We start from the raw sequence: 11,525 nt of genomic DNA, 5'->3' as shown, positions 1-11,525 counted from the left end.
ATTGAAGGCAGACTCTTTACCATCTAAGGTACCAGGGAAGCCTAAATTTAAAGGATACATTTATTTAACACCACGTAGAAAGAATTGGTACATTATAAGTGCAAAGAAGTCATGTCTCTGCCCCCAAAAGTCCTGAATATGATTTGGTAAAATTCTATTTGTTAATATAAAATGTATTTGTTTTTTATACATAAATCATCAAAAATAAAATTAAGAAATGCACACTTCAGAAATAGTTCTGGCTAAATCTAAAATAGTCTTTCATGTCAGTCAAATTACATATAAAATAGCTATTGATGTACAATGATAAAATAACAGAGAACTTCATCAGTAAGTAACATTAATGGTAGATTGAATGGGGGCCCTGCTAACATCAGTTAGAGCATCTTGGTTAACCTGATTTAATTTTGCCCAACTGGCAAACTCATGGACTTCCCTCGTGGCTCAGATGATAAAGAGTCCGCTTGCAATGCAGGAGACCTGGGTTCTATCCCTGGGTGGGGAAGATCCCCTGGAGAAGGGGATGGCAACCCCCTCCAGTATCCTTGCCTGGAGAATCCCATGACAGAGGAGCTTGGTGGGCTTCAGTCCATGGAGTCACAAAGATTCAGACATGACTGAGCAACTAACACACGTCGCGGTAAACTCACGTCCAGTCTATAGAGTGAATCTATTTGACATAAGCTGTGGAGCTTCCCAGGTGGCACTGGTGGTAAAGAACCTGCCTGCCAGTGCAGGAGACATAGGAGACAAGGGTTCAGTCCCTGGGTTGGGAGGATCCCCTGGAGGAGGGCATGGCAACCACTGCAGTACTCTTGCCTGGAGAATCCCATAGACAGGGAAGCCTGGTGGGCTACAGTCCATCAAGTGGCAAGGAATCAAACACCACTGAAGCGACTTAGCATGCACACGCCTTGATATCAGGTATACCAGCCCCTCCTCCCTAAGTAGACTCTACTATCACATAAGATATATGTTATCTGTCAGAAATTGGGGGGAAAGCCTAACACCTCTTTGTGAAAGCCTATTTTTTTTCCCTGCTAAGCATTTTGTCTAATAGTAATTCTATGTTCATTCATGTGACAGGAACCACCAACTTATTCTACAGTGTCTGTAGCATTTTAGATTCCCAGGCACAATATATAACTTCTGGTTGCTTCATATCCTTGCCAATCATTGCTATTATATACATTTATTATAGCAAATCCAGTGGATATAAATTGATATCTCACCATGACATTGATTTGCATTTTCCTAATAACCAAATAAGTTGAGAATATTTTCACATGCTTGCTGGACATTTGTAAATCTTGTGTTGTATCTGATTTAACTTTTTGTCTTTATTGTTTTTTTTCTGTACCTTTTCTTTTCACTTTATTGATAATCTTTTTAATATACAAATATTTTAAATTTTGAGGAAGTTCAATTTAGCAGTTTATTTATTTATTTATTGTCATTTATGTTTTTGTTTCCCTAAGAATCTACTGCCAAATTCAAGACCATGAAATTTAAGGTCTATGTTTTTCTTGTAAGAGTTTTATAGTTTATGCTCTTTCATTCAAGTCCTTGTTCACTTTCTGAGTTAATCGTTGTATATAATATGAGGTGAGTGTCCAATCCCATAATTTTACTTGTGAACACCCAATTGTCATGGCATCATTTATTTGAAGAAGAGTGTATGCTTTCTCCAATGAATATTAAGAGATCCATAACCTCAGAAGCACCATGATGATGCTGAGGTACCATTTGGGAGAAATCAGAGCCTGTATAGGACACAGCTGCACAAAGTGTATTTTATGTCTTCCACTAGTGAGAAATGAGCGTGTTGCTATTGCTGTTCAGGCACTAAGTCGCATCCAAGTCTTTGCCGCCCCATGGACTGCAGCACGCCAGGCTTCCCTGCCCTTTGCTGTCTCCTGGAGTTTGCTCACACTCATGTGCATTGAGCCGGTGATGCCATCCAACCATCTCATCCTCTGCTGCCTTCTTCTCCACTGGCCTTCTCTCTTTCCCAGCATCAGAGTCTTTTCCAGTGAGTCAGCTCTTCACATCAGGTGGCCAAGTCACTGGAGCTTCAGCTTCAGCATCAGTCCTTCCAGTAAATATTCAGGGTTGATTTCCTTCAGGATGGACTGGTTGGATCTTGCTGGGTGAAGGACTCTCAGAAGTCTTCCCCAGCACCACAGTTTGAAAGGAAAATTCTTCGGCACTTTGTCTTCTTTATGGTCCAACTCTCACATCCGCACCTGACTACTGGAAAAACCATGGCTTTGACTATATGGACTTTTGTTGGCAAAGTGATGTCTCTGGTTTTGAATATGCTTCCTAGTTTTGTCATAACTTTCCTCCCACGGAGCCAGTGCATTTTAATTTCATGGGTGCAGTCACCATAATGCAGTGATTTTGGAGTCCAAGAAAGTAAACTTACTGCTTCCACTTCAGCTCCTTCTGCATCACGTTATTATTATTGTTAACCTGTGTCTTTAAAGCCAAAATGGGTAGTTACCAAAATTAGTGAAAATATCATCCTTTTCATAAACAGATATTTTTAGAAAACATATCATCCAAAATTTCTTTTTAGATTCAGTAATAAACATCTGAGAACATTCTATATTTGAAAAACCAATAGAAGCTGTTTTCTATCAATAGAATCAATAGTGTAAATATAAAATAAAGTTTATAATACAAATATTGTAAAGTACAAAATAAACAGTATAATTATAGTTTAGCAGCCATATGTTTAGAAACATAAGAATATATATATATATGTACCTTCATAAGAAAATTTAAAAAATTAAATATGGATAATAAAAGATAAATCTATTGTGGTATAATTTCCCCTTGTGGATTTATGTATTTTATATCCACATAAAATTTTTTAAAATGGTGTTGTTTATTTTTTAAGATTAAATGAGTAAAGTTGATAATACAGCTGCCCTAAGGCTTTGGGGAAATAATATACAACCAATATACCACCTGAGACAGTGTTAACATGTGATTAGTTGAACTGCAGTCATCAAGGCAGTACTTCAGTTATATTCTCTAGTTTTCACATCCCTAAGGTCATGATGGCATATATTTGTGATACAGCGTGGTGCCAGGATTTACTTTTCAGGCTTCATCTTATCTTTGGTATCTCTGAGTTTTCGTAACAGGTTGGAAAATCATAAGATATGAAATAATTAATGAAAAATGCTGGGCACTTTTACTGCCCTTTTCATGTGTGTTTCTATCAAGTAGCAAGCAGCAGCATTGCTGGAGTTCGTTAATCTTGGCTAAGAGGTCTTCACTAATGACTCATTCAAGTTCTTCTGTGTTTAGGTGAGTTGACTCATGTCTCCTTTGTTTTACTTAAAAAATAAAACACAAGGATCCAGTAATCTTTGTAGGAGACAAACACATGTGTAGAACAAAGTGTCCACAAAGAACCACTTTTTGGCTGAGAAGGTTTATGGAGTTATATTCCAATTCTTTCTTTCAAATAGTTTTTATCATAGTTTTCTCATTGGGTATTCATCATAAAATCAGAAATGGAGAATTCTCCTTTTGGTAAAAGGGAGAATTATAACAAAGTGGGCCTTGTCTTCAAGATTTTCCTGTAATTTTCTAGAAACAAAGTGACAGTAACAACCATATTTGTAAATAATAGGAAAATAACCTACAGCATTTGTGAGTGATAAATATGAAAGTTTGTCTGTATACAGAGGGGATGAAACAATGAGTCATGTCTATAAAAGTAGGTGGCAAAATAAAGCAAACGTCATAAGAAAGAATAAAATGGAGAAATAAATTATAAAGAAATAGGCATGTACTACATAGCAGAAGTTGATAAATCCACCTTCACTAAAGAAGGGTGTATTAAGTGATAATGAGGTTGAATATAGATCTAAGCAGTTTTTGGAAAAGTCATACTGAATAATGTTAATGTTATGCATTTGCTTAACATTTATTTGGAACCTTAAAGTCACTGTTATATTAAACAGTCATGGAAAATTATTCTCATAGTCTTTCACAGAGTATTTTAAATGGAAGGAATGTGGCTGGAATAATATAGTCATAATCAATCTTTGCCAAGCTGAGAGCTCACAGAGTATTTTCACAGAGGATCTGTTGTGGATATGGTCTTTGGAAGATATCTTTCTTACAAGTTCATCATGTGGGAATCAGAGAAAGCTATAGTGTGGTGAGAAAACCTAGAGGAAAATAAGGAAGTATGCATCTTAAACCAGGCGTCCTAATGAAATCCTACAGTGCTTCTATCGTGGGGCTTCTAGAAGAAGGGATTCCGACACTGTATTCCCCAATGTCGCCTCCAGTTGATAGATGTCCGTGTTTCTGCAGGATTTTCACAAACATATCAGGTGTTTGATCTAACAATTATTCATAATTCTAATATATAAAAAGGTAAGTATCTGTTCTACCATGTATTACAGCATTTGAATTCATTATTGAAGTATCTAGTTCCATTCTAGTGATTGAAAGTTTATATTAATATTCTTATCTTGCTGTTGAGGAAATGCCTTGTGATCAGTAATAATCAAGAAACATTCTGGTGTCCCATTTGAAATAGGTGTTTTCCAGCCACTTTTCTTCGGAATTCAAATTCAAATTCTTCTTAATTCAAAATGGCAGAGTATATATTTGATCCATTCTGAAGCCTATTTGCTTTCTCCAGTACTTTCGCAGTTCTTATTTTTGTCACCCAAACTCCAAAGTCTGCTACAATGGAAAAAAATAACAGTTTTCTGTTCAATACTATTTCAACTATTATCACAGGAAGCATAGCACATATTTTGTTTTGAAACTTCTGATGAATAATACAATTGGCTATGAAGAATACATTTAAATATTTTCAAAATTAATTCAACATAAGTGAAAAAATTCAGTATGTTTTATAGCATAGCTCCAGAAAGGGTTGAGAATTTGGAATAACTAGGAATAAAAAAGGAATTGAAAGGAGATAGAACAACCAAGAAGATATTATATTAACTGTTTTGCAGAGATGTTACCATTCTACAAATTAACATATAAGTTAATTTTCTCATATCTCAGGAGGTGAGGCAGGTAAGAAACTGGAACCTAACGATATGTTTTTCTCCAATGCATGTAATTGAATTGTCAAATCAGGTGTTTTCACAAAGCTCAGAGTCATGCAAAGACAATGTCTCTTGAAAGCAGCTGATAATAATGAATTTTATTATTTGAAATAAAGCTGGATCTAATCTGTTTTAGTTCTTTGTTTCCGAAGATCATACACAATGAAAATTATTATTGGCTATTTAATTGACATATAAGTGGACATTAGCATCTGAAATAAGGCAGAAGTATATAGCATTTACAGAAACACTGTAAACAGAGACCCACTGAGCTTCTCAACACATTTTCTGTTCTCTCACCTATTTCAAACTTTAGTTTTTACTTCTGGATTACATTAATATTTTGTCCACAGGAACCAAGCAAACCAGAGTGCTGAGGTCGCTTTCATTCTCTTGGGCTTCTTGGAATATCCTCAGCTCCAGCTGCCCCTGTTCCTGGTCTTCCTGACCATCTACACAGTCACTGTGCCGGGGAACCTGGGCATGATCCTGATCATCAAGTCCAGCTCCAGGCTCCGCACGCCCATGTGCTTCTTTCTCAGCCACTTATCCTTTGTGGATTTCTGTTACTCAACAGTAGTTACACCCAAGCTACTAGAAAACCTGATTGTAGAAGACAGAAGCATCTCCTTCACAGGATGCCTCATGCAGTTCTTCTTTGTCTGCATATCTGTGGTGACAGAGACATTCCTGTTGGCAGTGATGGCATGTGATCGAGTTGTGGCCGTTTGCAACCCTCTTCTCTGCACAGTTGTGATGTCCCAGAGGTTTAGCTTTGTGTTGGTGATTGCTACATATTCTTGGGTTATAGCCTGTTCCCTAATATACACATTACTGTTTTTGACTTTATCCTTCTGTGGGACTAAGTTCATAAATAACTGTGTCTGTGAGCACGCGGCCGTAGTTGCTGTTTCCTGCTCTGACCCTTACATTAACCAGGAGATCACTTTAGCCTCTGCCACATTCAATGAAGTAAGCAGTCTGATGATTATTCTCACCTCCTATGTTTGCATTTTTATCACTGTCCTGAAGATGCCTTCAACTGGGGGTCGCCACAAAGCCTTCTCCACCTGTGCCTCCCACCTGACTGCCATCACCATCCTCCATGGGAGCGTCCTTTTCCTCTATTGTGTTCCTAACTCCAAAAGCTCATGGCTTATGCTCAAGGTGGGTTCTGTGTTTTACGCAGTGGTCATCCCCATGCTGAACCCGCTGATCTACAGCCTCAGGAACAAAGATGTGAAGGCCGCTGTCAGGAAGTTAATCAACACCAACTTAAAATGTCAATTAATGATTAATGTAAAATGACTAAGATTTAGTGTGCACTTTCAAGAGGATAGTTGTCCAAGTCTTCCAGAATTTACAGTACTTTCAAACTATTTTTTTTTTTTCAGAAAAGAAAACAGTACACACTTTTGAAGTGTGAAAGGCCTTGGCTAATACAACATGCAACAACTTTAGTAAACTTCAGAGAATTACCTATAAAATAACAAACAACATATAATTAAAGCCTGGACCATTTAAATTAAGTCTCTAGGTGGTTTTTCATATAAAGATTTCTGAGTAAGCTCACGTTATCATTTGGCTGCCAAGGTACAGTCATCGAGCAATGGATTTATAGAGTTGCTCTGAAAATATATAGCTAAAAGTTAAAGTAATTTATAGCTAAATTTATAGAAAATTTATGAGAGAGTTGCATCAACAGAAATATAGTAAACTGAGAGTTGTTCAACACTAAGACACTAAATTGAAAAGACATATTTATTTAATCCCACACAAGAAATATTGGTACATTATAAGTTCAAAGAAGTCATATTTCCGTCCCCACAAAGTCCTGAATATAATTTGGTCAAATTGTACTTGTTAATATAAAATTTATTTGCTTTTTGTAAATAAAACATCAAAAATAAAATAAGAACTGCACACTTCAGAAATAGTTCCAGCTAAATCTAAAGTAGTCTTCACGTCAATCTTAAATTGTGTATGATATAGCTATTGGTATATAAAGATAAAATAACAGAGAACTTCATTGGTAAGTAACATTATTGGTGGACTGAATGGGAACCCTGCTAATATCAGCTAGAGCATCTTGGCTAACCTGATTTAATTTTGCCCAACTAGCAAACTTACCTGCAGTTTATACAATGAACTATCTTTGACATATGTTACACATCTTGTATTTAAGATCCTAATCTTAAAAAATTAGATGACAGATTTTAGGCAAAGAATAATTTTGAAGCTATAATTAGGTTTCTTTCTTTCAAGAAAAGCCAGAACAAATTATAAAGAAAAAAAAAGTCTGGATGGCTGCAGAATCCTTTAGAATACAATGTCTGTTACTTCAGAAAATACTGTGAATAGTCATTTATTTACATGTATTTAAAGCAGAAATTCTCCATAAATTTTGACAGTACAATTTTACAATGAATGTAATGATTTTAGGATTGAAAATCTGTTAATATAAATGATTTTATTGTCTGTTCTACAAAGTCCTAATGATGAGCTCTTTATTTCCAGAAATAAATTATACTCTTTTAACTTTAAAGTCTTCTTGGTGGTTTGCATAGGTGCAGCTTTTTGTTTTTTTTCTAAAGTGTTGTGGAAATATTTTTAATGAAATTGTTCACAAGATAAAGAAAGAATGTACAGAATAGTCTCTTAATGGAGAAAATGTTATAAGTTCAATGTAAACCTCATTGTGTTAGGTTCTCAGTCTTCTCCGACTCTTTGCGACCCCGTGGATATAACCCACAAGCTATTCTGTCCATGGAATTCTCCAGGGAAGAATACTGGAGTGGATAGCCATTCCCTACTCCAGGGGATCATCCTTACCCAGGGGTCAAAACCTGTCCTCCTGCATTGCAGGCAGATTCTTTACTGTCTGAGCCTCCAGGAAAGCCCATAAGCCTCATTGGTAATACTAATTTTCATATCATGTATATTAATAAGTAAGATTTCAGCAAATTTGTTGATGCTGGGCAACTGTCATATGATATACCAACTCCATAGATGGTGGGTTAAATTCTTTATTGCACAACTGGCCTTCATTACTATTCATCATCCTAAAAAAATATTTTGCCTGAAAGAGATAAAGAAAAACTTAGATGAGCTAATAGGGGAACAGGTTGTGGAATACTCTTTCAATGCTATTCTTCCTGGGTCCGACTGCCTAGATACATAGTTCATTCAAGTTCAAGAACAGTCTTGGAGATGAAAAACAGTTTCATTCTAAGCACAAAGATAATACTCAACAGAAAGTAAATAAAAATAACCCTGAGTTTGAAAGAAGAGCCTGAAAGAAGAAACATCTAGGAGTAATTTTCTAGTTATATTTGGTGTTTATTTCCTACTGTTATTATCAAAACTCCAGAAAATTCTTTATAAATATCATAGTCTTATCTTCAAGGAAGATTCCACATTAAGAAGATATAATTGTCAATCTTGCATAAACTTTGCCTCTCTGTAAAATAAGTAGGGAGTGTTTTATAGCTTATTGTCTGATGACAGTATCACCAGACAAGAAATGTACAGAATAATATATCATAAATAAATATGGGCAACCAGTTCAAATAGCAAATCAGTTCATTGATATATAAAATAAGATAATACATCATATCTAAGAGGGATTTAGTACAAAAAAGTGTGCATTTGGCATGCTGCTGTTGTTCAGTGGCTAAGTCCTGTCTGGCTAAGTCCTGTCTGGCTCTCTGTTACCCCATGGAATGTAGCACGCCAGGCTTCCCTGTCCTCTGCTATCTCCCGGAGCTTGCTCAAATTCACGTCCACTGAGTTGTTTTTTAAGATTCAATAGTAAATTTAAACATCTGAGAACACTGTATTTACATTTGAAAAACAACAATGAAAGTAATTTCCTCTTGATAAAATCAGTAATGTAAATATAACATGAAGTTTACAATATAAACGGTGTAATATACCAAATAAACAATATGAGTTACTGTTTAGGTCCTCTATTTTGAAAAACATAAGAAAATATGAGTATTTACTGTCATAAGAAAATAGAAAAATAAATTAAACATAGTTTAATAAAAGCTATTTCTGCAATACTGTCAAATAGATTATTTTTCTCTTGAATAGTTTTATATTTTGCATCCATATAAAATCAAGAAACAGATGCAATTTCTTTTACGTTTTAAGATTAAACAAGCTGATAATTCAAATGCCCTAAGGTTTTAGGGAAATAATATACAATCAAGACACCACCTGGGACAGTGTTAACATCTAATTACTGAACTGCAGTCATCAAGGCAACACTTTAGTGATAATGTCTGTCTCCACATCCCTAAGATCTTGATGGCATATATTTGTGATGCAGTTTTGTGTCAGGATTTAGTTTCCAGTTTGATCTTACCTTTGGTATCTGGGAGTTTTCTCAATAGTAATATATGTAAAATAGTAGTGATATATGTAGAATATATATGAAAAAAGCAATATATGAAATAGCTCATAAATTTACTGGTGGGTTGCACTCCCGTTTTCAGGTCTGTTTCTATTAAATAGTAAGCAGCGGCATTCCAGGTGTTTAATTCTTAGCAAGGAGTTCTTTAGCAGACTCATTCAAGGGTTTTTGTATTCAGGTGAGCTGACTCATAACCCTTGTTTTATTTTAAAAAGAAAATGCAGACAGAGTCCCAGCAATCTTTGCAGGAGACACATATGTTTAGAGCAAAGTACCCACAAAATGATTTAATTTGATTTTAAAGGTTTGTGGTATTGTGTTCTGATTCTTTCTTTCTTTCAAATACTATTCATCCTAGTTTTTTTGTTGGGTTTCCACTATATAGCTGGAAATGAAATAAACATTTTGGCAAATGAAGAATAATAAAAAAAGCAAGCACTGTCTTCACTTTTTCCTGTAATCTTCAAGAAGCAAAGTGACAGTAACAATCATATTTATAAATAAAACAATACGGCATATCATACCTGTGAGTAATAAACAGGAGTGTTTGTATGTATACAAAGGGGGCAAAAAAGGAGTACTATCTATTACAGTAGGTGGCAAAATAAAACGTCAGAAGCAAGAATAAAGTGGGGAAATAAGCTGCTAATATAAGGAAATGGGCATGTGCTATGGAACACAGTTTGATAGACTCACTTTCACTAAACAAGAATGCGTTAAGTGATATACACATTTTGATAGATACAAGCAGTTTTGAAAAAGTCAAACTGAATGATAGAAATGCCATGCATTCACTAATAACATTTGTTTGGAATCTTAAAGTCACGGAAAGTCAGGTTAAAGTAATCATGGACAATTATTCTGATCTTGCACAGAGTATTTTAAACTGAAGGAAGGACTGAGAACTTACACTATTGCTACAGAGGGTCTATTGTGGGGATGGTGTTTGGAAGATATCTTTCCTACAGGGTCAGAACGTGGCAATCCGAGAAAGCTGTAATGGAGTAAGAAAATCTGTAGGACATTAGAAATATAATTATGCATTGTAGACTAAGTGTTCAAACAAAATACTATAGTGTATCTATTGTGTGGGCTCTAGAGGAAAGGAGGTCTACACTGTCTTCCCAAATGTGTGCTCCAGTTGACAACAATCCATTTTGTGCCTGATTTTCACAACTCATAAGTTTTTAAAAATCATAGCCATTACTCATAATTCCAATGAACAAGAAAGCTAAATATCTACTATGCATCACACCTTGTCGTATAACCTTTGGATTCATTATTGAAATATCTAGTTCCATTCTCATGATTCAAAGTTTATACTAATATTCTCATCTTATTATGGAAGATATGCCTTGTGATAGCAGTAATAACCAGGAAATGTTCCGATGTCCCATTTAAAATGGTTTTTTTCTTGATATTTTTCTTTGAAAAAGCTAAAAACTTAACTAAAATGCAGTAATACATGTTTTTTCTGTATCTTGAAATTTATAGGCTTTGTCCAATAGCTTCATAGTTTTTATTTTTGTCAACCAAATTCTATAATGTGCTATTCTGGAAAAAGAAAAGCTTTTTGTCCAAGATAGTTTCAGCTATTATCACAGCAGGTATGGCACTTATTTTGTTGTTAACCTCCTGATGAATAATAAAATAGGCTATAAAGAATAGCATTTAAACATTTTCAAAATTAATTCAATGTAAGTGAAAAAGTTTAGTGTACTTTCACAGCACGATTCCAGAATGGGTTGAAAATTTTGGGTTACTAGGAGTACAAGGGCAGAACATCAAAGTAAACTTTAACTATTTTTCAGGGATGTTATCATTTAAAAAATTAATAGTTGTAAGTAATTTGTCTCAGAGCTAAAGAAGTGAGTCAGGTAGGAAATTGTAGAATCTCATATGCTTTTCCTCCAACTGAACTGTTTCACGAAGCTCAAATTCATGCAAAGAGAGTGTTCCAGGAAGTCAGCTGATAACACTGAATTTTATTATTTGATGGACTTCCCTGGTGG

General features: G+C 35.1%; 1 protein-coding gene across 1 annotated transcript; it reads left to right on the top strand.

Moving 5' to 3' along the window:
• The first annotated feature begins 3,292 nt into the window (after positions 1-3,292).
• Positions 3,293-6,404, top strand: LOC136175605 (olfactory receptor 5D13-like). The gene is made up of 2 exons (XM_065945857.1): positions 3,293-3,321; positions 5,450-6,404. Exons 1-2 carry the CDS (start codon positions 3,293-3,295, stop codon positions 6,402-6,404), a joined length of 984 nt encoding a protein of 327 aa, XP_065801929.1.
• Positions 6,405-11,525: the final 5,121 nt, after the last annotated feature.

This window comes from Muntiacus reevesi, chromosome 9 (genome assembly GCF_963930625.1).
Source record: "Muntiacus reevesi chromosome 9, mMunRee1.1, whole genome shotgun sequence".
Lineage (NCBI taxonomy): Eukaryota > Metazoa > Chordata > Mammalia > Artiodactyla > Cervidae > Muntiacus > Muntiacus reevesi.
The sequence above is the reverse complement of the archived record's forward strand: the minus strand, read 5'-3'. Positions and strand labels throughout refer to the sequence as shown.

Excerpts from the sequence above, each read along its gene's own strand:
- LOC136175605 (XM_065945857.1), top strand. The coding sequence starts at position 3,293 with ATGACTCATTCAAGTTCTTCTGTGTTTAG. Across the intron at positions 3,322-5,449 it reads TCAAGTTCTTCTGTGTTTAG|GAACCAAGCAAACCAGAGTG; the intron begins GTGAGTTGACTC and ends TTTTGTCCACAG.